Genomic DNA, 27291 nt, shown 5'->3' with positions numbered 1-27291 from the left:
ACCACTTGAGCCACACCTCTACTTCTGGCTTTTTTTTTAATGGTTAATTGGAGATAAAAGTCTAATGGATTTTTCTGCCTGGAGTTGGCTTCAAATGGCAATCCTCTGATCTCAGCCTTCTGTATTACAGGCATAAGACATCAGCACTTGCTACAAATTAGAATTATTATTTTTTTTCCTGGTCATTTGTGGGGCTTGAACTTGGGGCTTGGGTGCTATCCCTGAGCTCTTTTGAGCAAGGCTAGCCCTCTATCACTTTGATCCACATCTCCACTTCTAGTTTTCTGGTGGTTGACTGGAGATAAGAATCTTACGGACTTTCCTTCCCAGGCTCGCTTTGAACTGCAATTCTCGGATCTCAGCCTCCTTAGGTGCTAGGATTACAATGAGCCACCAGTGCCTGGCCAGGGCATAGTGACTTCCACCTATAATTAGTTGCTCTGTAATTGAAATTAGAAGGATCATGGTTCAGGGCCACCCCAAGCAAAAAAGCTTACAAGACCCCATTTGATCTAATAACAAGTTGGGCGTGATGGTGTATATCTATCATCAGTTTATGTTGGAAGCATAACAGTATAGGCCAGCCTGGTGCATATGTAAGACTTGACCCTAAAAATAAGCAAAAGGGTTGGGAGTATGGCTCAAGTGGTAGCATGCCTGCCTAGCAAGCACAAAGCCTGAGTTCAAATCATAGTACCACACTACTTTGTCCCCTAAAGTAAGAATATTCCTATAGTCTGAGTTTGCAATTAAATGAAGCTAGTTTTGATGATTTTAAAAGTGATTCTTGATAAATTATAAAATTCTTTTATCTTTTAGTACCACAGTTTTTTCTCTTCTTTTTCAAAATGGGACTTGCTATTGTGTCTCAAACTTGTATCTTCCAGCCTAAACCTCCTTAGTATCTGGGGTTACAGGTACATGCCACCACACACCCATCTAATAAACCCTCCACCCCTTTTTTTTCTATGACTACATTCTTCTCAGAGTCACCTGGAACAGCTTCCCACTTTATGATAGAACATCCATTTGGCGTTTAGCAGAGGTCTATTGAGCACTCAGTTTACATAAGGCTTTATGCCAGGTGTAATTTAGATTACAGGAATGGATAAGATGGGGTCAAGGCTCAAGATGCTTAAGGAGGGCAGTATGTTTTGAGCTGATTTTTAGCTGGATTTTAGCTTTTCATAACAAGGCCTTTTCTGGTTAAAAGATATATTTGTTTTAAGGGATCTGGGAAGAAGACAAAATGGTGGTCATATAAAATTAATACCCTTTAATTATATATATATATTTATTATTATTTTTATTGTGAAAATACTGTACAGAGGGGTTGCAATTACATGGGCAAGATAATGAGTACATTTCTTATCAAGCATTGTAGCCTCCTCCTTTGTTTCCCCTTCCCATTCCTTCCCATCCTCCCCCCGCCCCCCCACCCAATCCTCCCCGCTCCTTATCCTTTAATTTTTATAAAGCTAAGCATTTTAGATAAAAATCACCTGTAATCTAATCTTACTACTTAAAATTAGCAATAATTTGGGGATATAAGCTCATATTTCTACATGCCTATGTGTCTCTGTGTGTCTTTTCTGTTGAGTTGGTGTCACTTACTGTAAAACCCACAGATCTTAAGTACAAGAAAGTTTTGGTCAATGTGTGCACCATATAACTGCACCCACATCAGGATGTGGGACAGTACCATCACCCCATGCCCTTTTCCAGTAAATTACTTCCGGAAATAGCTACTGCTTTGATTTCTCTTATCATAGATTAGTTTTGCTTGTTCTTTTTTTTTTTTTGGATCCGGTCGTGGGGCCTGAACTCTGGGCCTGGGCGCTATCCCTCAGCTCTTCAGCTCAAGGCTAGCATTCTACCACTTGAGCCACAACGCCACTTCCGGCTTTTTTCTTTTTGTTTATGTGGTGCTGAGGAATCGAACCCAGGGCCTCAGGCATGCAAGGCAAGCGCTCTACCACTGAGTCACCTTCCCAGCCCCTTGTTCTTTGATATCCTATGAATACAATCAGTGTATTCATTTTTGTGTGTTTAGCTTCTTTAACATTTAAAAGATACAAAATAGAGACTTCCCTCATCACTTTGTTCTACCACCACCACCTGCTCTTTTCTCTGGAGGCTTGGAATATTACTAATTTCTGTGTATCCTTCCAGGGACTTTCAATGTATGCATACACACAGAGAATATGAATTTTTTGACCCTGTCCTTGCACACATATTCATATCTGTAGCCAGAAAGCTTTATTGTTCATATCTAGTTATTCCCTGTTATTGGACTTCCAAGTAATGTTGCTAATCTTCCTGTCCCAAGTGGTTCCATGATGAAACTTTCTGAGTAGGAGACAGTGTCTCACTATGTAGCCCACACTGGCCTTGAACTCATGATCCTCATGCCTCAGCCTCCAGAGTGCTATGCAGGGAGGAATTACTATATCAAGAGGCATATATTGCCTACTTCTATCTGTTTATGTGTAATGTTAAGTTTGATCAGTGGGTTTAGATATGTCACCATGATTCATTGTTTCCCAGGACATCTCTATTTAGGAGTCTCTATACTTTTTCTAGCCTGTAGCCTCAGATGGTTATCTTTTTTCTTTTTGTTTATGTGGTGCTGAGGAATCGAACCCATGGCCTCATGCATGCAAGGCAAGCGCTCTACCACTGAGCCACCTTCCCAGCCCTCAGATCGTTATCTTGATCCATTATATTATCAGAGGTAGCAAATGGAGATGTTCTTTTTTTGTTTGTTTGTTTTGGTCTGGTCCTGGGGCCTGAACTCTGGGCCTGGGCGCTGTCCCTCAGCTCTTCAGCTCACTGCTAACGCTCTACCACTTGAGCCACAGCTGGCTTTTTTCTTTTTGCTTATGTGGTGCTGAGGAATTGAACTCAGGACCTCAGACATGCACGGCAAACACTCTACCACTGAGCCACCTTCCCAGCCCCTGGAGATGTTCTTATATTGTTATTTCTTCTGCATTTTTGTAGTAGGATTCTTGTTTTGGTAGAGTTTTGTTTTGTTGCAGTGTTTGGAATCAAGCCAAGGTATATTAGGCAAGCCTTCTGCCATGAAGCTACATTCTTTGTTCATTGGAATTCTTTTATAAAGGGTTGTAGTTCAACTATGTAACTGAATTCATAACTGTTTCCTTAGGATAGGTTCCTAGAACTGGAATTGCTTGTGGAAAGTGTTTTTTTGTTCTTGAAGACTTGTCATAAATATTGTGAGATTGTGCCTGAAGATTTATTATTCGTTTCCCCATCTATGATTGTGATGAGTTGTAGAAATAATGAGGAGAGGTGAGCCCTTGAGAGGAGGACCAACACAGTGAATGTCTTTGCCAGGGCTGTCATTTCTATCTTTTCTTTTAGAGGAGCTGGTACATGAATATTGGGAAAATGAAAAAATGAAAACCTTTGTTGTGTTTTACAGTTACCTGTATTGAACATTTATTAATTTAAAATTAGGACAGTTAGATAATATTATGAGTAAGAAACATCACTTTGTTCTAGTATAATTTGTATTAACAAAGCTTAATAATATAATAGTCTTCTTTGCTTAATCAGTTCTAAAAATTCAACATTTTTTCTTTTTCAGTGACCTTTCTGGGGGCAAACCTTTGGAAGTAGAAATGGCTGGGATAGAATACATGAATGACGATCCTGGTATGGTGGATGTTCTTTATGCCAAAGTTCACATGAAAGATGGCTCCAACAGGTATATTTCTAGAATATTTGCTTGTTTCAATTGAGAGGTCCCTAAAAGCATCCATGGACGTTGAGTTTGTCTATTTTCTTTTTTTTTTTTTTTTTGTCGGTCGTGGGGCTTGAACTCTGGGCCTAGGAGCTGTCCCTCAGCTCTTCAGCTCAAGGCGAGCGCTCTACCACTTGAGCTACAGCGCCACTTCCGGTTTTCTGGTGGTTTATTGGAGATAGGAGTCTCACGGTCTCTCCTGCCCGGGCTAGCTTTGAACCGCGATCCTCAGATCTCAGCCTCCTGAGTAGCTAGGATTACAGGCATGAGCCACCAGCGCCCGGCTGAGTTTGTCTATTTTCAAGTATGTTGTTCTTGATCCTCCTACCTTAGCCCCTCAAGCATTGGTATTATAGGCACATATCACCATGCTTGATTCTTCTATTGTTTTATTTTTGAAGTTAAGTAAATTAATACCTTTACTTAAGTTTGTGCCAGAGCTGGGGCTTACACTCAGGCCCTGCTCCTGCACTCTTATTGACTTTTTTTCTGTCAAGGCTGGCATTTTACCTCTTGAATCATACCTCCACTCCAGAATATTTTTGCTGTTTTATTAGAGATAAAATCTCATAGATTGTTTTTTTCCTGCATGGAGTGACTTTGACCCTTAGATACCAGCCTTCTGAGTGGGTGGGATTTCAGTCCTGAGCTACCAACATCCAGCTAAGTAAGATAATATCTTGAAAGAATTTATTGTAGGAAAAATCATCAGTCTTAGTCTGAAAAACTAAGTTATTTGAATAGTGGGTATCAATAGCAGTATTTTTCAGGATTATAAGAGGCAGGAAAAAAATGACCTTTTTAGGATGAGAGTTAAAGGTATGATATGATGAAAATGTAGTGAATTCTAGGATAAATGAAGATGGAATTATGCATTATTAAGTTAATCTACATAAAATATATAGAACAGTCCTTGGCACATACTAACATAAAAACATCGTGAAAGTGTTTATGATTTTTAATTTTTGTTTACTTCATACCTAAATACTTTCTGACATTCTCAGGCTGATATCTAGGCTATTTCTGAGGAATCTAGAGGTATTTTCAGTGGTAGCACCATTTATTAGTTGACTTGAGGCCTTTGGTGTATAGACATACTCACCCTAAATTAGAAATTTGTTTTTGTGTAATCTTTTCACTTAAGGCAGGATAGAATAGGGCTCACACCAAATCAGAAATTCTCTATAGAGAATCCCCACAGGCCCCAAAATTTATTGCTTTTTTATGTGTGTATGTGTGCCAGTCCTAGGTCTTGAATTCAGAACCAGGGCTCTGTCCTTGTGCTTTTTTTGCTCAAGGATAGCACTCTATCACTTGAGTCAAAACTCTGAGTTTAAGCGGTAACAATGCTTGATAGGAAATGTACTCATTACCTTGCTCATATAACTGTAAAAAACAGTATTTTTACAATAAAAAAGTATTAAAAAAAAAAGCAGGGGCTGGGAAGGTGGCTCAGTGGTACAGAGCTTGCCTTGCATTCATGAGGCCCTGGGTTCGATTCCTCAGCACCACATAAGCAAAAAGAAAAAACCTGGAAGTGGCGCTGTGGCTCAAGTGGTAGAGCACTAGCCTTGAGCTGAAGAGCTGAGGGATAGCGCCCAGGCCCAGAGTTCAGGCCACACGACCGGACCACAGGACCGCTCAAGGCGAGCGCTCTACCACTTAAGCCACAGCGCCACTTCCGGTTTTCTGGTGGTTTATTGGAGATTAGAGTTTCACGGGCTTTCCTGCCCACACTGGCTTTGAACCATGATCCTCAGATCTCCACCTCCTAGAGTAGCTAGGATTACAGGCGTGAGCCACGGGCGCCCAGCTTGAGTTATGTTCTTATTTTCTGCTTGAGCATGCACCTGGGCTGTGATTCACCTATAAGTCTTCCCATCATAGCTAAGATGACAGGTGTGTACCACCAGTCTCAGCTCTGGTCACAAATATGTCTAGTGAACTTTTCTGTCTGGGATGGCCTTTGAACCTTCTAATCTCAGCCTATTTCCTATTATCATTTCCCCTTCACAAGTAGAGCCATTTGAAGTAAAGTCATTTGAAGAATATTTGCCAATTTTCCCCCTCAAACCTACAGTTTTCTGAGAACTTACTCACCTTTTGTTTAATTCCATTAAAAAAAAAACTGTTAATGAATCTGGGTACTGGTGGCTCATGCCTGTAATCCTAGCTACCCAGGAAGCTGAGAACTTGAGGATTGCAGTTCAATGCCAGCCTGAGCAGGAAAGTGCATGAGGTTCTTTATTTCCAGTTAATTAAAAAAAAGACCAGAAGTAGAGCTGTGGCTCAAGTGGTAAAACATTATTGAACAAAAAAAAGCTCAGGGACAGCACCCAGGTCCCAAATTCAAGCCCCAGAATTGGCAATAAAAACCAAAACATACCAAAACAACAACTTATTTGAAAGTCTCTTTTGTGCTAGGTATTTTGCAAGGCTTTATCAATTGATACAAAAGTAAGACATGGCCTGTTATTTTAAGGTTCATTCAATCTTGTATGTTTCTTTGTATGTGAAGAGGAGGCCAGTGCAAGAGACAAGGTGGAAAGAGCATGTTGTAATAAAAATACACACACTCAACTTGTTTATGTGATTCCACATATTATAGATGAAAAGATTCTTTGATTGACTATGAAGTGCTTGACCCTTAAAAGGATGGAACCACTTAGATAATATTTTTCCTTTGGAAGCAGAGCTTAGATAATGGAGCTGTACTTAGCATACTTGGGTGTGCTAAAGCTTACTCAGGTGAGGAATTTGTCTTGAGAACCTTTTACTTACTCTTCCAGTTTATGGTTAAGATCTACTTGCTGAACACCATGCTGTACTGTCTTGCCTGTTACCCACACAAGTCTCTACCTAGCCCCTTAGCAGAATGAATTTCTTACATCTTATTAAGAACATGAGGCTAACTCACCAACTTTTTCTTTTTCTCACAATTAACCTGTTTTCATGTACCATACCTCATTTGATTTCCTCCTCCTCCTCCTCCTTTTTGATGCAACTAGGAGTTTGGACTCAGGGTCTTAAGCTTACTATGCAGGTGCTCTACCACTGGAGGCATGCCTTTAGTCCTTTTTACTTTGGTTATTTTTGTGATAGGTCTTAGATTTATGCTTGGGCCAGCCTATACTGCAATCCTATTTATGTTTCCTGAGTAGCTGGGTGTAGCACCATGTCCAGCTTTTCTGGTTAAGGAGTCTCTTGGACTTTTCTGCCCTGGCTGGAAAGAATTAACTCAGTAAGAAACCAGCAAATTCCTAAGATGAGGGGGGAGGGAAGAAAAATAAATAGTACTTGATTCATCCATGAAATAAAACAACAAAATCACAGGAATCAGCAGATGCTTCTCAATAATAATCTATAGGTGTCTTAACTCTATAGTAAAAAGATATAGACTGGCTGATTAGATTAAAAGTAGTATAAACTGTTTATTGTCGATAAGAAATACACTTCAGCTGGGCACCAGTGGCTCACATCTGTAATCCTAGCTACTCAGGAGGCTGATATCTGAGGATGTGGTTTGAAGTCAGACTAGACAGTAAAGTCTTATCTACAGGTAATCGCCAAAAAGCCAGAAGTGGAGCTGTGGCTCAAGTGGTAGAGCACTAGCCTTGAATGAAAGAGCTCAGGGACAGTGCCCTCGGTTCAAGTCCCAGGACACACACACACACACACACACACACACACACACACACACACACACACACACACACACACACACACACACACACACACACACACACACACACACACACACACACACACACACACACACACACACACACACACACACACACACACACACACACGAAAGAAATACACTTGCAAAAACAACAGAGAGACCAAAATTGAAAGAATAGACACACACACACACACACACACACACACACACACACACAAAAGAAAAAAACAACAGAGAGACCAAAAATGAAAGAATAGAAATGAAATGATGTACCAAGAAAAGGAAGTAGAAAGCAGGTAGGAATAGCTATACTGATATCTGATTAAGTAGATTTCAAAATTAGAAGAGATAAAAAGAAAGTATGTATTAATAAAGAGAACACTCCATCAAGAAGATATAATTATAAATGTGTATCCATCAAACATTAGTGTACCTGATTTCATAAGACAAATACTACTGTACAGAAAGAGACAAATAATTTTAGATACAGTAATAGTGGCTGATTTCAACACTCCACTTTCATCACTAGAATATTCAAACAGAAAATTCAACAGTGGACTTCAGAGTAGATCAAATGGACTTAATGGACATCTACAGAATTTTTCATCTACCAGCTAAGGAGTACATAGTGGGGAGAGGTCCAGATTATGATAATTAAATTATGTTAATGGATGATCTTGCCTGTTAAGGAAGATATATGATTTGATGTAATCCAGATTTTAATTTATGTGCTTTTTGTAGGAGACATGTTTAGAATAATACAAAAGAGGGGGCTGGGAAGGTGGCTCATGGTAGAGCGCTTGCCTTGCATGCATGAGGCCCTGAGTTCGATTCCTCAGCACCACATAAGCAAAAAGAAAAAAGCCGGAAGTGGTGCTGTGGCTCAAGTGGTAGAACACTAGTCTTGAGCTGAAGAGCTGAGGGATAGCGCCCAAGCCCAGAGTTCAGGCCCCATGACCGTACCCACCCCCCAAAAATAGAATAATACAAAAGACATATTAGACAAATACCAAAAGAAATTGTTATAATGGCATTAATATCAAATATGAAAATATATTATTATCCAAAGAAATGGTAACATACAATAATAAATGGCCCAGTTTGCCAAGAAGATGTAACCATTCTAGTAGAATAGTTGATTCTAATAGAATCAACTCAAAGTAATTAAGTAAAAATTTGTATAATTATTTTTTTATTAAGGAAAAATTAAGAAATCTACCGTCATAGGATTTCAGTATATCTCTCAACTAATGCTAGATCAAGCAGATATAAAATTATTAAAGATACAGAATAATAATTAACAAGATCAATTGTAAAGTTCTTGCCTAGCATGTTAAAAACCATGGGTTCATTCTCCAGCACTAGGAAATAAAAAGATTCAAGCTTGATCTAATAGTTATCTATGAAATTATATACTAGCACTGGAGAATTCATATTCTTTTCAAGTGCATGGAAAACTTGAACAAAATGATTACATATGATTGTATACTAGATAAGAAAAAGTAAAGTTAATAAGTTGAATAAGTTGGTATCTTACTGATTCTCACATATTCTGACCAGAGATGAAACACAGTTGTTACAGTTATCAACTCAATAGAAAAAAATCAGAGTTTTGGGCTGGGAAGGTCTTGCCTTGCATGCACGAGGCCCTGGGTTCGATTCCTCAGCACCACATAAGCAAAAAAAGCCAGAAGTGGCACTGTGGCTCAAGTGGAAGAGCGCTAGCCTTGAGCTGAAGAGCTGAGGGATAGCGCCCAGGCCCAGAGTTCAGGCCCCACGACTGGCAAAAAAAAGAAAAGAAAAGAAAAAAATCAGAGTTTTGTAAGGTGGTTGGTATAAAGATCAGTATATTGAATGCAGTTGTTTTCCTACACTCTGATATTCACCAACAGAGACCATCATTTAAAAAAAAGATACCAGCTGGGAAGGTGGCTCAGCGGTAGAGCACTTGCCTTGCATGCCTGAGGCCCTGGGTTCGATTCCTCAGCACCACATAAGAAAAAGGAAAAAAGCCGAAAGTGGTGCAGTGGCTCAAGTGGTAGAACACTAGCCTTGAGCGCCCAGTCCCAGAGTTCAGGTCCCATGACCAGACCCCCCCCCCCAAAAAAAAAAATACCATCTATTCACTGTTGCAACAAACACTGAATTAGGAATATATATGATAAAACATGTGCAAGACCTTTATGCAGGAAAATAGAAATAAACTGTATGTGTCCAGCAATTCCCAGAGGTTTTGTTTTTTGTTTTTTTTTGTCAGTCATGGGGCTTGAACTCTGGGCCTGGGCGCTATCTCTGAGCTCTTCAGCTCAAGGCTAATTCTCTGCCACTTGAGCCACAGCACCTTCTGATTTTCTGGTGGTTAATTAGAGATAGGAGTCTCAGGACATTCCCTCCTGGCTGGCTTTGAAATGTGATCCTCAGATCTCAGCCTCCTGTGTAGTAGGATTACAGGCGTGAGCCACCACTGCCCTGCCAATAACCGGTATTTTAAGAACCTAGTTTCTCCCCAATAGTTCTATATAAAATTTTTAAACAAGTTTTTTAATTGTGAAAATACTGTACAGAGGGGTTACAGTTACATGAGCAAGGTAATGAGTACATTTCCTATCAAGCATTGTTGCCTCCTCCTTTGTTTTTCCCCTACCATCCCTTCTCTCCTACCTCCTCAACTACACTCCCCCCATATAAATTTAAAACAAGTATATACTACAGATGTGATGGAAAGGAAGAGTCAGGAACAAGATAGAATATTTAAAAGCCATTCCAGTAGTCTAAAGGAGAAGAAAAGAAGGCCTAAATTAGAGCAGTAGCAATGAGAATCAATAATTGGATGCAAAAAATAGTAAAAAATGCTTGATTTAGCAATTTTATAAAAGTATAGAGTAGGAGTAAAATAACTGGTCCATCATGTCAGGAATGCAAAGATGAATTGAAACTAGGAAATCTAATAATATTCCTATCAAAAGGTCAATTTAAAAGTGATATTTAAATACATGTCTAAAAAGTATTTCATAAAATTCAGCTCATTTTTAATAAAAAAACAAAGTAAAAATAACATGATACTACTTAATATGGTAACCTATTTTAGAATAACAATTGAAAATCATATTGAATGATAATATACTGTATTTCTATTATAACCAGAAATAAGTGTCTGTCTATAATTACCTATAGTATTAAATACATGGTTCTGATAGTTATGGCAAATACCTAAGCTATAAAACAGACACAATTGATGACAACATTTTCATTATTTGCAGGTAACCTAACAGTCTACTAATAGAAGCTTCATAAAACCACTTTACAATTTAATAAGAGATCAGTAAAGGGGCTAAGTCGTTGCTTGGTAAAGGATGAATATATACAAATAAATGCTTTAGTGTTTACAAAATGCCAGGCACTATTGGGTACCAAAATGGATACAAACATGGAGAAAATAGACTTTGCCTTAAGGAACTTTTATTTAAGAATTAATCTGCTGGGTGCTAGTAGCTTATACTTTTAATCCTAGATTCTCAGGATACTGACATCTAAGGATTGCAATTTGAAGCCAACCCAGTGAGGGAAATCTGTGAGACTCTTAACTCCAATTAACCAGCAAAACAAAACCCAAAAAACTCCAGAAGGAGCTGTGCTTTCAGTGGTAGAGTGCTGCTAGCATTGTATAGCTAGCTAGGGTAGTATGTATCTCTGATAGCTATAAACTCAGAGCTTAGATCTGATGCATTAATATTCACTTTCTGTTTACAACTCCTAAGTGCTGATGGAGCTACTTAATAATAATGCTTTTTTTTTTTATAGTAACCCGATATTACTTTTAGTTCTTGGGAAGAAGTGAAGGCATAGGTAACTTTATGACTCATTCAATCAAATAAGAATAGAAAGAACATACTGTTAGAAATAAGGTGACATTGGGCTGGGAAGGTGGTTCAGTGGTAGAGCACTTGCCTTGCATGCATGAGGCCCTGGGTTCGATTCCTCAGCACCACATAAGGAGGGAAAAAAAAGCCAAAAGTGGCACTGTGGCTTAAGTGGTAGAGGGCTAGCCTTGAGCTAAAGAGCTGAGGGACAGTGCCCAGGCCCAGAGTTCAGGCCCACGACGGGACCCAAGAAAAAGAAAAAGAAATTGAAACTTAATGATTAAGCCCAAATACCTTTTTTGTATTTTTTATTTGAGACCAGGACTCTAACTTGGTTTCTGACACTTTTGTTCATTGGCAGGTGCTCTACCACCTGTGCCATACCTGCTCCCCTCCCCCCACTAATGTTCTCTTAATAGCGCTCTCATACACATGCAGGCAGCATCAGTTTATTGAGCAAGTCTACTTTGTCAATCAGGCAATTAACTTGGGTGCAGTGATGAAGCCATGAATGGTGCAGAGCCTTTCTTCATGGAGGTAATAATGGCAAATCAGATTCCAAGACTTGGATCCGGGTGCTTCTGTCACTGACTTTGAGCAACACGACCTGTCAGTTCCTTCTGTGTAAAAACAGAAGATTAGACTAGGACCTTTTGAAGGACTTTAGTTCCTTCAAAAATCTGAGTCAATAAATTGGCAGAAGTCCCAGTTCTCTGAAAGACAAAGAAAAGACAAGATTGGAAATGGGTGTCTTTCAGTTACTCTTTAGTTTCTTGGTTCTCATATTTCCTGTTCCCTCTTCCCGCATGGAATTTACTTTTCTCTAACAATGGAGAATTAGGCATCATTCTGTTGTGTTTTTAATTTAGGTAGGTTTTAGAGTGTGTGGCTGTTTTCAGATTTAAGTTACACTGTGGTGTTCTGTCAAAATTTTTATCATTAGTCGGGTGCTGGTGGCTCATGACTGTAATACTAACTACTCAGGAGGCTGAGATAGGAGGATCACAATTCAAAACCAGCCTGGGCAGGAAAGTCCATGAGATTCTTTTTTTTTTTTTACAGAAGACAAAACAGTACCCTTTTTATTTATTTTTTAACTCTGGTGAAATAGGTTTCCATATGACATCTCCCCCCCTTTTTTTTAATTTAACGTTTTTCCTGTCCTGGGGCTTGAACTTGAGGCCTACGCGCTGTCCCTGAGCTTCTTTTGCTCAAGGCTAACGCTCCGGCTTTTTTCTGAGTAGTTTACTGGAGATAAGAGTCTCAAGGACTTTCCTGTCCAGGCTTACTTTGAACCAAGATCCTCAGATCTCAGCCTCCCAAGTAACTAGGATTATAGGTGTGAGCTACCAATGCCCGGCTGACATCCCTTTAAAAAAAATTAATGTAAACCAACCTGTGGTGAGTCACACTATACAGACTTCATCAGAGCGTGTATAAATCACTCAGAAAACTGGAAGTGGCGCTGTGGCTCAGGCGGTAGAATGCTCTCCTTGAGCTTGAAGAGCACAGGGACAGCGCCCAAGTCCAGAGTTCAAGACCCACAACTGACAAAAAAAATAATAATAAAAATAAAAAATAGATATTATTTTGTAGTGGTGTTATTTGTTTAGAAACTTGAAACCTAGTATGTCTTACTTGCTGTTTTCATAATCTCATCATCCACAGAAATACTTGATGAGGTTGTTATCCTTTTTAGATTTTGCTACACTTTCCATGTTTTCTTCTTTTTCTTTTTCTTTTTCCTTTTCCTTTTCTTTTTCGTGTGTGTGTGTGTGTGTGTGCGCGTGCGTGTGTGTGTGTGTGTGTGTGTGTGTGTGTGTGTGTGTGTGTGTGTGTGTGTGTGTGTGTGTGTGTGTGTGTGTGTGTGTGTGTGTGTGTGTGTGTTGAACTCTGGGCCTGGGCGCTGTCCCTTAGCTCTTTGAGCCACAGCGCCACTTCCGGCTTCTTCTGCTTATGTGGTGCTGAGGAATTGAACTCCAGGACCTCATGCATGCAAGGCAAGCATTCTACCACTGAGCTACTTTCTCAGACCCTCTTTTCTTTTTCTTGACAGTCGTGGTATTGAATTTGGGGCCTATGCACTGTCTCTGAGTTCTTTTGCTCAAGGCTAGCACTCTATTGCTTTGAGCCACAGGGCTGTAAGGTCTGCCCTGGGAAGGTGAGGCAGACTCTTCCCTCCTCTTGGCTGAGTCTCCTCCCAGCACCTGTGTCACCTAGGTAACTGGCACATATAGGCAGTCACCTCCCCCTCCTCCAATGTTATATCCCAGGTCAGTCTTGCCTCTCATCCTACTGGGGCAGGAACCCAGGCACTGAGGTCACATTGCAGCCAGTGTGGCCACATTTTCCCTTACCTTTCCACACCTTATTCTTGCTCCTTCTCTACTTGAACCTGGCCAGGCCTTGGCCCACCCTTTTTCCGCCATGTGGTCTTCACCATGCCATGCATGGCTAGGGGAGCAGTTCCATAAAACAATAAACTTCTCTTCCTGCCCGAATACTGCATAGCATTCTCTTTATCAGCTACCTAATTAATCCTACCTATTAAATTAACCTTACAAGTGCCACTTCTGGTTTTCTGGTGGTTACCTGGAGATAAGAGTCTCATGGAGGGCTGGGAAGGTGGCTCAGTGGTAGAGTGCTTGCCTTGTAAGCATGAGGCTCTGGGTTCGATTCCTCAGTACCACATAAGCAGAAAAAGTCAGAAGTAGTGCTGTGGCTCAAGTGGTAGAGCGCTAGCCTTGAGCTGAAGAGCTGAGGGACAGCGCCCAGGCACAGAGTTCAGGCCCCATGACCACCACCACCACCACCACCAACAAAAGAATCTTGTGGATTTCCTGCCAGGTCTGGCTTTGAACTGTGATCCTAAGATCTTAACCTTCTTAGTATCTAGGATTGCAGGTGGGAGCCACCAATGCCTGGCTCTGTGTGTGTGTGTGTGTGTGTGTGTGTGTGTGTGTGTGTGTGTGTGTGTGTGTGTGTGTGTGTGTGTGTGTGTGTGTGTGTGTGTGTATTTAATTTAAGTTTAATTTTTGTCAGTTGTGGGGCTTAACCATATTTTCTCTAATGGGCATGTTTATTGATTTTTAATATAATTTTATTGTTATATTAAGGTGTGATACAGAGAGTTATCATTTCATAAGTCAGGTAGTGAGTGGAAATGTTGATTATAATAACCAGAAAAGAAGTTAAGATAGCTAAGAAAAGACCACCTCTCTTCTGTTTCCTTCCCTTCTTTTTTATCCTTTGCTATGTTAGGGATTGACCCCAAGGCCTTAGACATTTATTTATTTTACTTTGTTTGGAAACATCTCTCAACTGGTTCTCATACCTTAATTTTTTCTTGTGTGTTCTGCCTCATTGTTTCTGTGACCTCCAAGACCACTTGTCACCCTGCCTGACCCCCAACAACCTTCACCTCTCATTTTTAGCCTGCCTTTCCATCTCATCACTGGGCTTCCTGCTCTACAGAATTTCTCATGAATCCTTGAATGTGTTTGTTCTCTTGTCATATGTTCTTTTAGAATCACCTTGGCCTCTTGACTCCAGTGTATTCGTAATTCTGTCATCCCCCACATCCCACTGTTGCCCCTAGTTTCCTGGTACGTGTGGCCTCCTGCCTTCCTGATACCATCCTGCCTCTACCACTGTCTTCTGCATGGCAACATGATGACATCTTCCAAGGACTGCTTGCTTCATTTCACAGTAAATGCCAGTTTTGTGTGATTTGGTCCTTCCTACTTCAATCTTGTTTCACTTCTAGCAGTGGTTTTGTTGTCCTTCCTCAATCATGTCTTACATATGCCTGCCCCAATGTCTGCATGTGCTATTCTCTCTTTAGAATGCTTTTCCCTCAGATCTCTGCTCTGATGTCAGTTTATCAAGGAGACCCCCTCTGATCGTCCTATTTAAGTAGTGCATTCCTGGCTCTGCCTAATTACGCTCCCCTTTTCTCATTTCCTTTTCTACCTAGTACTTAGAACCATCCTGAGGAAATATGTGCACCTGTGTTTGCTGTCTCCTTTCCCTGGAGTGTACTGGTGAGGGCGGGTTCTTGTTTTGTTTACCTGTGTATCCTTGTTACCTCTGAGAACACCATCTCTTCCTGTCTCCTTTGGGTTTCAAGTTACAGCTCTCTATTGGATAATTGTTTATTGTAATTAGTATTTTCAATAGAAACAAAACCAACCATCCCTTAGCTCAGTATCTACTTAGTTGCTTTTTCCCCACTCTTTTCCTTTGTTTCTTAAAAGAGTAAAATGCATCTATCACCTCCCCCTCCCCCATCCTGGTTCCTCCCTTGGCCTTTGTCACAAGACTTTTGTCTCCAGTGTACCAACAACCCTGCTTTCACATACATAGGTTTCCAATTATGGGAAATAAGGTGTTTTCTCACTCTTTCCTAGTGTTACTAGTTATTCCCTGTTGTGATTCTCCCTGAAGTTTTCCTTTTCCTACTTTCTCATCCTCATCATTGTCTCTGTTGGTTTCTCCTCAATGCCTTACTTAGGTAAACATCTTAGAGGCTCTGCTTAGAACTCTTGTCTTATTCTGAATCCTCTTTCCCAGGACTGCCTCTCTCCCACAGTTTTTTTTTGTTGTTGTTGTTGTTGCTGTTGTTTGTTTGTGTTGTTGGGGGAGTGAAAGGGATGGAATGCTTTGCATTCAACTTTTTTGCTTATGGTTGGTACTCTAGCACTTTAGCCACACCTCTATCTGGCTTTTTGTTGATTGATTGGAGATAAAGTCTCTTAGAGTTTTCTTCCTGGGTTGGCTTAGAATTATGATCTTCAGATCTCAGCCTCCCAAGTAGCTAGGATTACAGGCTTGCGCCCTTGGCACCCAGTTCCCCCATGTTTTGTTTTTGTTTTTGTTTTTGCCAGTCCTGGGGCTTGAATTCAGAGCCTGAGCATCCTAAGCTGCTGCTGCTTTTTGTTTGTTTGTTTGTTTGTTTTTAAATTGGTTGTAGGACTTTAACTCTGAGCCTGGACTCTGTTCCTGAGTGCTTTGGCTCAAGGCTAGTGCTCTACCACTTGAACCACAGTGCCACTTCCAGTTTTTTGGTCATTAATTGGAGCTAAGAATCTCATGGACTTTCCTGCCTGGGCTGGCTTTGAACCATGATCCTCAGATCTCAGCCTCCTGAGTAGGTAGGATTAAAGGTGTGAACAACCGGTGCCTAGCCCCTCCCATGTTTTTAATCACACTTTTAATACTTATGACCCCATACCTCTATCTTTGTATAGATTTTTTTCTTGAGCTCTTGGCTTGTATTTCTGTCTCCTCCTGGACATGACCAATTTTGTATCCCATGCAATAGATGGCAGAATCATCAGCATTAACTCTTTTCCCCCGAATAGCACAAAGCAAAGAGCAGTTGATTCTCTACACCTTCCCACCTCGGTAATGGCCCAGTTTGTCACTCTTAGCAACAATTGGGAGCCATTCTCAACTTCTCCTAATGCTATGTCTGAATGGGCACCTGTAGTCACTCACAAAGCTCTTTTGAATCCATTTTCTTGTCTCACCTGTATTGTCCTTGCTGTAATTTAGACCTTTGTCACTTCATTTACAGTGCTGTCCTTAATAGTATAGACTCTGAAGCCAGATAGCAACTAGACTATGTTTTAAATTTTATTTGAAAATTTTAAAAAATGTTGGAACTAGGTATGGTAGCTCATGCTTGTAATACTAGTTGCTTGGGAAGCTGAAATCAGAAGGATTGAGATTTGGAGACAGCCTGGGAAAAAAGTTTAAGTGAACTTGTCTAAGTTAATAAAAGGCTTAGCATGGTGGTACACATCTGTCTTCCCAGCTATGTGGGAAGTTTAAACAGGGAGATGTTAGTCCAGGACTGCCTAGGCAAAAAAGCAAGACCTTACCTGAAAAATAACAGAAGCGAAAAGGGTGAGCATATGTTTTATGTTTTTTATTTTTATTTACTTTTTTTGGTTGGTGATGTTTTAAATGATAGAGCTCTTGCCTAGTAAGCATGAAGCCCCAAATTGAAACCCTCATACTGCCAAGAAGAAAAATATTTTTGGTGTTAGGATTGAGCCTAGGGCCTTGAACATGCTAAGCACATACTTTGCCACTGAGCTTCACCTCCAACCCCTAAGGAAATTTCTTCCCATTCCTCATCAGTACTAGAGATTGAATCCATGGCCTGGTGCTTTCTGGGCAAGTGCTCTACCACTTGAGCTGTGCCTCTATCCAGGGAATTTTCTTTGTGTGTATTATATATTTGTGTGTGTTGCTGAGGATTGAACCTAGAACAGTCACTCTACCACTGACTACAGCCCCAGTCTATGTTTTAGTAGTTATATGACCTTGGCTAAGTTTCTAACTTCTCTGTGCCTTAGTTTTCTCATTGGCAGACTAGGAATAATAACTTATGAGGACCAAATGATTTGTCCTGGTGTTTTATTTGTTATTTCTCTTGTTTCTTATTTCTTAGCAGTCACCAACCTGATCCCCATGTTGCTGCTCTCTTGCCTTCTACATTCCACTTAGGAAACACTGACCATCCTTACCACAGGGTCAGCTTTCAGAAATGGACTTTGGGTTACAAAATTCCTGTTAAAAGTTTCACAGTGGCTCCTCACTGTCTGACCACTGCTTATCTCCATTATCCCTCTTCTCTCACTGTTAGAGCAATAGTAAAACATGGGCAGTTTTCCATAAATGCCCTGTATTAGGTTTTTAAAGAAGAGGCCGCCGAGTAAGAATAATACCACGCATGTGGTATTCAGGTAAGGGGTAGATTTATTTAGTGTTCTGGCTGGCACCAGGCCAGGTTGGCACTCCACACAGCTGAGAAAGAGCTTCTGGCACTAAGCTAGGCCTTGTCTAGGGAAGAGTCGGGGAAAGGTGTGGCCACATCGAATCCAGATGTAATCTCAGCGGATGCAGATGTGACCTCTTCCAGGTGTGCCAGTTGCCTAGGTAACGCAGGTAGTGGGTGGAGACTTCGCTGCAAAGAGGGCAGAGTCTGCTTGCTATCCAGGAACAGACCTTACACCATGGTCTTGCATGCCATAGCATCTTTGCACGTGCTACTTCTTCATTTGAAGTGCCTTTCCTGTTTTTTGGATGATCCTTGAAGGTCACATTTAGACCTACTGTGGAAAACTGGGCCTCACATGTAGAGTTGAACATTCCCCATAATGTACTGTACTGAGATGATTTGTTTCCACACCTGTGTGTGTGTGTGTGTGTGTGTGTGTGTGTGTGTGTGTGTGTGCATGCGTGCATGCGCGCACGCCCGTGCATGCACGCGTGCACACGCTGGTCCTGGGGCTTGAACTCAGGGTCTGAGTGCTGTCCTAGCTTTTTTGCTCAAGGCTAGCACTCTACCATTTGAGCCAAAGCTCTAGCCTTTTCTTTTTTTCATTTTGTAGCTAGCTCTGGCTGGCTTCAAACTGAAATTCTAATCTGAGTCTCCTGAGTAGCTAGGATTAAAGGGGTGAGCCAGTGGTACTGGGCTAAGCCTGTCTTCTTGACCAGACAGTGACCTTCAGTCGTCTGACCTCTGTGATGGTAGGGCTGCATCCTCTTCCTATGCTGATGAGGCTTTTTACAGTGACTGTCACAGAGCAGGCACTCCATATTCATGTAGAATCAATAGTCAGGGTAGAGAAGTTTACTAAGATTTCTGTATTGAATTCTTTAATCTCTGCAGGCTGCAAGAGTTAGTTGATCGAGTGCTAGAACGCTTCCAGGCATCGGGACTAATAGTGAAAGACTGGACCAGTGTGAAACTGCATGCAACAGTCATGAATACACTATTCAGGAAAGACCCCAATGGTAAGTTCTCATAGAGCTTCAGGGTGGTTTTAAGCAGCAAGGCCTCAGAGTCTTAAATAGAGGCTTAAATAGAATGCCTAGCCAAGGGCTGGTGGCTCATGCAGGAGGCTGAGATCTGAAAATTGCCATTCAAAGCCAGTCTAGACAAACAAATCTGAGAGACTTATACACACACACACATACACACACACACACACACACACACACACACACACACACACGCACGCACGCACGCACCCACGCACGCGCGCGCAGAAAGCTGGAACTGGAGGCAGTGGCTCAAGTGGTAGAATGTTAGCCATGACTGAAAAAGCTGAACAAAAGTGTAGGGTTTCTGATTATAATAAGCCTCAATACCTGCATGCCAAAAAAAAAAAAAAAAGGCTGCCAAAGAATCTTTGATACAGCAGCCTTTAGATCCATTAGCTTATTTTGACAAACTTAGTAGTAAGTGGATTGAGACTAGCTAGCATGGGCCGTGGCTTTCAGGTCTTTTATTTCTGTCACACATAAGATAGAGCGCTTGCCTAGTATGTGTAAGGTACTGGCTTCCATCAGTATATATGGCTAGCCTGGACTGTAATACTTCTAACTGCGCATCCCATGTAGCTGGGTATATAAATATATGCCACTATGCCTGGCTTCTTTGTTGAGGAGAAATCCCTCTAGATTATTGCCCAGTCTACCCTCAAACTGCAGTCTTCCCTATTTCTATCTTAGAAGTAGTTGGAATTTTAGATGTTAGCAGCCACACCTAGCCTGTGATTGGGATCTTTGACTAAGAGAATATTTCTCACTAGAGAAATAGTTCCATGGTTACCCATATGTAAAACTAGCTAAAGGTCAGTGTTAACTTGGTACTACAGACATATATAATTAAAGAACATACTCAAATAGGATTTTTTTTTTTGTTGGTCATAGGGCTTGAACTCTGGGCCTGGGTATTGTCCCTCAGCTCTTCAGCTCAAGGCTAGTGCTCTACCACTTGAGCCACAGCGTCACTTCCAGTTTTCTAGAGATAAGAGTCTCATGGACTTTACTGCCTAGGCTGGCTTTGAACTGTGATCCTCAGATCTCAGCCTCCTGATTAACTCAGCTAGGATTACAGGCGTGAGCCACTGGTGCCTTGCCAAAATAGGAATATTTTTGAAGGTAAGTCAGTAGTGAGAAAAAAAATTGGTATTTCAGAAAATGCTATGAAAGTTAAATGATTCTTGAGGATATTTTGAATTATCTGCTCTCTCTGAATTGTTTTTTTTTTATTTTTTTTTTATTGTAAAGATACTATACGGAGGGGTTAAGAGTTACATGAGCAAAGTAATGAGTCCATTTCCTATTGAGCATTGTTACCCCCTCCTTGTGAATTGTGTTTTACTTAAAAAGGACATGAAATGATGTGTTATGTTTCTTTTTGTTTCTGTTTCCTTTGACATTCTTCTCACTGTCCTTTAAGAACATCTTTAGGGGATGTGCAAGCTAAATAACTTACAAAGCTAGAGCACAGCTTTGATTAGGTCAAGGTCATTGATTCTCTGCATTCCTTTGAATGTCTGTAAGAATACCTTTGATTGCAGTAAAAGAGCTTTAAAATTTTAGGGGTGGGGATAGTTCTTAAATGTATTCAAAGCCTGGTGCCAGCAATTTTGACTAATTAGTATAGAAACTTCTAGGTATTTTTTGTATATATTTAAAATTGTGTATAGCTTATCTTTGATTCATAGATGGCAAACAACCTTTTTTTCTTTGCTTTATTTAATTTAAATCTAAATTTATTTATTCATTTTTATTTACTCATTTAATTTTAATTTTAATTTTTATTTATTCATTTTTGGTCAGTTGTGGGGCTTGAACTCTGGGTCTGGGCACTGTCCCTCAGCTCTTGAGCCGTAGTGCCACTTCTGTCCTTTTCTTTTTATATGGAGCTGAGGAATTGAACACAGGGCCTCAGGCATTCAAGGCAAGCACTCTACCACTGAGCCACCTTCCCAGCCCTAATTTTAATTTTTGATGGTACTGGGTCCTTGAATTTTGGCCTTGAGTCTGCTAAGCAGGCACTTTACTACTTAATGCACACCCCCTGCCCTATGGAATCCTTGGAGATCACTTAGTCTTAATGTCTGATTTTGTAAAGGGAAAACAGATCCACAGAAGAGAAGTAATTCACCTAAGAATGTAGGTGGGGACTGAGCACTGCTGGTGACTCACATCTGTAATCATTGCTACTCAGGATGTGAGGATCGCAGTTTGAAGCCAGCCAGGTAGGAAAGTCTGTGAGACTCTTATCTACAATTAACCAAAAGCCAGAAGTGGAGCTGAGGCTCAAGGGGTAGAATGCTCAGCGACAGCACCCAAGATGGCATGTGCACGCACAGGCGTGTGCATGCACACACGCACACGCATACACACAGCTAGTTACATGGTTAGAACCTGCAACGAGTACTTGGAGAATGTTGAAGGAATAAGTATACAGTGAGTGAGTTGGTGGCTGCTGGCCAGAAGCCAGAGCTCTGGCTTCACAGCTTGCTGTCTTTTCTTCATTGTGCCACTTTCTGGGTAGTTCATGAAAATGTGATTAGCAGAATCTGTGTATCTATAGAACCCTAGGAGAATATAGATAAATAACAGGCTCCTCCTCTAATATTGTGTTTGGAATATTTACAGCTGAAGGCAGGTACAATCTCTACACACCAGATGGCAAATACATTTTCAAGGAAAGAGAATCATTTGATGGTCGAAACATTTTAAAGGTCAGTATGAAGCAGAGCAGTTGGAAGGAAATCCTATGGCATGGGACCCAAATAAGGGAGGAAAACAGGTTCTACCTTTAATGATAGGATATATTTTTCTCATGCTTTTCAGGGGAATCATTGATTGAAAGGGCCATTAAATGTTTTAATGTTCTTAAAAGAATACTCTTGACTCTGTTAGACTTGGCATTTCTAGAGTACCTGAAATTGGTGATTTAAGAAGCAATGACATATGCCAGCCACTTGGACCCTAGGAATAACTTGATTTTAGCCTGGTGAGTTTTACTCTGTTCTCCCTCTGAAGGTTTGAGTTTGCATTTTTTTAAAAAGTGAAAATGAATTATGTCTTGTTCCAGCAGATTTTTCTTCTCACCCACAAAGTCATTCTTCAAGGTTGCTTTATATTCTATTTTTAACTCAGGAGCAGTCCTTGTCCTAGAAAAGTGGTTAGTCCACTTCTGACTTGATGCCTTGCTTTTTCTATGTTGCATTAATCTGTGAAATTTAAATACAAGGGACTCTTTAGTTTTGAATTTATCTCCCTCCTACACACTATATTCTGTAAGAGCCATGATTTATGCCTCTCTGTCAGGTTAATGGGCCATTGTTCCCCTGGGCAAGGAGGAACATATGATACCAAAGGACAGGGTTTGGATTCTTCACTTGTTTTTGTGATGGCTCAGACAAAAGTTTTTAAGGCCGTGGGTATTTTTCAGAGGTGGAGAAAAGAATGTTCATATAATATCAGAATAAGCTTTAGCTTCAGAAATGCTTGTTCTTTTCCCTTCTCTACCCATGTTCCATTCCCTTATCTCCTACTTTTGTAATTCTCTTGCACATGTTTCACATGACCGCCATGGTCTCTAATTGGTGATGTCACTCTTGAGCAGCTGAGTTCTTCTACAGAGCCCTCAGGCCTGTGACTTAGCATTCAGCACTCATCTTGCCAAGTTTGTGCTAAGCTGTTTTGATTCTCCTCTTGAATTAGTGTAATCTCTCTTTTTCAGTGTTCTCCCTCTTTCTCCCTCCCATTCCTTTCCTGTCTTTTATTCATTCATTTATTTCACCTGGGACCTTGATAAGCTGTTCAAGCTAGCTTTGAGTTTGGAATCCTCCTGCTTCCATCTCCCAAGTAGCTGGGGTTGCAGGTTAAACTACCATATCTGGTTAGTATCTTCTTGTCTGTGAATTCACTTTGGGTGTCAGTGGCAGCTGCTAATGAATTCAATTATAGTTGACTTCCCTGTTTATCCTAGGCCACAGCTTCTGTGTGATACTAACTTTTCTCCTCTGTCTACTTTGTTTGGGAATTTTCTGATAATATCAGTTATTACTTTGCCTTTTGTTGTTAATTTGGTTAAGATAGAAAATAGTTTGAAAGGGAAAGAAATATTTAAAAATAGATTAAAGCTAGCTTTTCACATGGAATGAAAATACAAGCCCAATAGCATGTCTGTTGAAGTGAGGTATGAAGAGCGTTGGTTGTGGGGTAGCTCTCTCTGTCTATAGTTTGGACCCACACTTAAGGGTGTTTTTCTCATTCTAGCTTTTTTTTTTTTTTTTTAAGATTTTTTTTTTCTTGTGTTGGGGATGTAGCTTTACAGTGAATGCTTGCTTAGCATGTTCAAGGCCCTAGATTCTATTTCCAATGCCAGAAAAAGGGTTGGGGGGAAGGTGTTTTTTTTTTTTTGTTTGTTTTTTTCCCTTTAAATTTCCTAACCCCCCACCCATGGAATGAATGTGGCGCCCTCTAGTGTTGACCAGCACTGCTTTACCAGTAACACCCTTCCTAATTCACGCCTAAACTCAGTTTAGAACTGGCCCCAGCGAGTTATTGGATATCATTTAGTGTAACTGCCTACTGTAATCTCTAACACAAGATCTATTTTGGTTAAAGTGACTGCCAGGTAAAGAAGTACAAAAGAAGATTTAGCATTGTTGATACTGTCTCCGTCAGCTAACCAAGTGTTGGGTAGTGATCATTGACTGTCTGAGGCTGGGGACATTTGTCTGAACTGGCATAATGCCTGACTAAAACTTGTTTTATAAATGGTGAGGATGTAGCAGTTAGTCTAAAACTGATGAAGAAATGGGTGTGACTTGGTGGTAGAGCACATGGTTAGAATGAACCAGGCCCTGGATTTGATCCTCAATACAAAACAGAAGCAAATACAAACCAGACTTTTATATCTGATATAATACACTAACAGCAATGCTTATTGCTGCACAGCATCTTTCAGACCGTGTACCCCCTTCAGAGGAGACAGTCAGATGGCACAGTCTCCAGCCTTCAGCATCCCATGTCTTTGAGGGCTACAGGCAGTAAATGGCAATTACAGTGTAAGATAGGGGGCCAGTTGTAGAAGAGAGGTACCTTTGAATGGCAAGACAAAGTGTCCTTCAGTGTAGTCTCTCATATTTTCCATCTTAATTATCAGTTACAAAAATGCCATCTTTCACCTATGTTTGGTCAAGGGAATTAAGTGATTTTAAAAGAATAAAGATAAACTTCAGGTTGTAGCAGTTTATCCCTGCCCCAGCACACAAGGTTAAGAGCTATATTTGGAAAGTGACTATAGAAGACCACCTTGTGGGATTACTACAAATTAGCACCTAGAACATGACAACCATGACCTCTGAAACCCTTGAAATAAAAAGAAGGCTTTAGAAAAGCAGTTACATATGTATGTATCTGAATAAATATATGTGTGTGTTTGTGATGTATATATATGATGTATGTATAGGTTGTTATTATAAAAAATGAGGTTGTTATTATAAAGAATAAAATCAACTTCTCTAAAAAGCTAGGAACTGATTTGCAGTAAACAGAAAGGTTAAGGCACTGGTTGTTCAGGAGCCCGAGCATGTGTGTACAGCACGTTAACAGCAGTGTGGGCTGAAGATTGGGAGTGCTGGTAGTGGGAGGCAGCCTTGGAAAAAACCTGCTTCATCACCTATTCAAGGGAAACAAAACAAGAAAGAAAGCCATTGCTCATGGCTGCAAGAATGTAACGAGTAACTGCTAGTTGCTGTTCTACTCCATGAGGAGTAATTTGATGTGTTCCAGGTGCCTTAATAAGAAAAATAACAACAACAAAACACCTCTCTAATGACTTTTTGAGGTAGAAGCCTCATTTTTCTTCTATACAGTTCTTTTGAGAGTTGCCACAGCTATAATGGAATAGTGTCTGGTTATTCCTAGTTAAAATGAGAATTTTCTTTCCCTGGGAAGGACTTTGAAAGAAGAACTGACAATCATCCTCTTGTGTTACTCAAAGCAGAAGAGCAAACATACTCAATTTTTTTGTTGTTGTTGTTGGTCACAGGGCTTGAACTCTGGGCCTGGTAGCTGTCCCTCAGCTCTTCAGCTCAAGGGTAACACTCTTATCACTTGAGCCACAGTACCACTTCTGGCTTTTTTGTTTATGTGGTACTGAGGAATCTCACATAGGGCCTCATGCATGTGAGGCAAGCGCTGTACCACCTCTCAGCCCCTCAATTATTTTTTTATGGCAGATTGACACTTCAAGAGGAGGAGGAATTAATGCAGATATCCTAGGCCAAATAGGATGATGGCCCCTTAAGAGTTTCCATTTCAGGGAATAAAAACAAAGATGCTATTTGTAAAACCATAGGCAGTGATGAACTTGTAGTTGAAGAAATTGGGTAGACTTGTGGACATACTGTGGACAGTAACTGCTCCCTCACTCGCTGGAAGTATGATGGCCTTTACTTGCCAGCTCTTAGAGAGAGAGAAGGAATGGCAGTGGGCTTGGGGACTTGTAAAGTGGCTTTAAGCAGCAGAGTCAGTTTTCCCAGGTCTGCATTCAGCTAATTGAACCAGGACACAGCAGTACCTGCTCAGCAGCATAACTTCTCAGTGCAGAGCAAAGAGGAGGCTCACCATGCACTCTCCAGACCAGGTAAGACAGCACAAATAAAGGTGGAGCCATGTTTAAGAGCAGGTGGAAAGTACTGCAGGTATAAGACATCAAATATTTCCTTTGAGAATCTTTAAATTTAGAAAGACAGCCAGGGGCTGATGGCTCATGCTTCTAATCCTGGCTGCTCAGAAAATGGTAATCTGAGGATTAAAGTTCGAATCCAGCTCTCAGGCAGACAATTTGAGATACTCTTCCCTTCAACTAAACAGCAAAAAGCTGGAAATGGAGATCTGGCTCAAGTAATAGAGTGCCAGTTTTGAGTGAAAAAGCTAAGAAGGAGCCAAAAATCCTGAGTTCAAGCCCCAGTACCCTCCTCTTCCCCACAGATAGGGAATGAACAGTGATAGATTATTAGACTTTGCCAAAGAACCATGCAGACATCCAGGTACAGAGAACAAAGTAAAGGTTTATTGCTGGTAAAGGGGCTGACAAGACCCCTTCTCACAAGGGAAAAGTGAGAAGTACCGGCTATTGTCCAAGGTAACCTATATAACCTAGGAGATCTAGGAGGGACTAGAAGGGGCTAGGAGGTGGAGACCCTGATGTGGACGTGTGGGCCAGGGGCTTCATCATGGTGGACTAGGATTTATGGTTGCTATCCAAATAGATAAGGGGCCCTGCAGCTGCCCAGACCTGAAGATCACTTTAAGGGGTTCTTGTTGCCTTATATGTGGTAGCTGCCCCAGAGGAGTGCCATCCCAAGGTAGAGTGTGTTGGAGGTTGATTATTTACTGCCTTTACTAAATGGGCTTAGTGTTGCCTAGGAAGGGAGCATGCTACACTGTGGAGAGGAGAAGGAGCATGCTAAGCCATGGGAAAGGAGTTAATTTCACTAATATTCCCAACTCTTTGGTTTTATAATTGAATGGGGGAGGGGGGGTACCAGGTCAGGATTATGGGCAAAGGTCGCTTCTTCTGAAGCTGCTTCCTGCTGAGTGGGGGCGAAGTAGTCAGGGTTGGGGGGACACTCAATCAGGTACCCTCCCAGGAGCATTTGATTGGCAGATTGATTGGTGACAAGTCTCATCTTCCCCATGAGGATGTTCTGCATGCACTTGAGCAAGCAAGGCACAATCAAAATGAGGCAGAAAATTGCATTTAAGAGACCCAAGATAGGCATGAGCCAGGGAGTAAGCCACCCGAATAGATCCTATCCCCCTTTATTCTGTTAGATTTTTTTTTCAAGTTCCTTGAGATGCCTGATTTGTTCCTTAATGACATTGCTGTTATCGGCTAAGTTAAAACAGCACATGTTTCTTACCTCCTCGCACCCTTGGTGGTAGAGTAAGAGTAGGTAATGGATAGCAGCACAGTTGTCAAGGAGAGCCTGCCTATGTTCCTGCTGTTCTTAATTTAGCAGTGCAATGGCAGAGGAGGTGTAATTAATATTTTTGGCCACTATGCATGTCAAACGCATGACCCCTTTATATACTCCCACTGCCAACCCTGGTATCCCAATCAAGGAGAAAGTAAGGGC

The 27291-nt window shown here is 40.9% G+C and overlaps 1 protein-coding gene across 3 annotated transcripts in view; it reads left to right on the top strand.

The window, feature by feature from the left end:
• The window catches only part of Ascc1 (activating signal cointegrator 1 complex subunit 1), a 95738-nt gene that overhangs the window by 40964 nt on the left and 27483 nt on the right, over positions 1–27291 (top strand). For 2 of the 3 annotated variants that reach the window (XM_070020522.1, XM_070020523.1), the window contains exons 7-9: positions 3614–3733; positions 18999–19123; positions 21785–21870. In XM_070020522.1, coding sequence (XP_069876623.1) covers positions 3614–3733; positions 18999–19123; positions 21785–21870 — 331 coding nt within the window. Of the gene's footprint in view, positions 1–3613; positions 3734–18998; positions 19124–21784; positions 21871–22051; positions 22146–27291 lie in introns of all 3 variants that reach the window. The other variant, XR_011371523.1, reaches the window with a different exon arrangement.

The sequence above is a fragment of the Dipodomys merriami genome, unplaced genomic scaffold, assembly GCF_024711535.1.
Source record: "Dipodomys merriami isolate MVZ:Mamm:240054 unplaced genomic scaffold, mDipMer1.0.p SCAF_14, whole genome shotgun sequence".
NCBI lineage: Eukaryota > Metazoa > Chordata > Mammalia > Rodentia > Heteromyidae > Dipodomys > Dipodomys merriami.
This window is presented reverse-complemented; position numbering and strand designations above follow the sequence as displayed.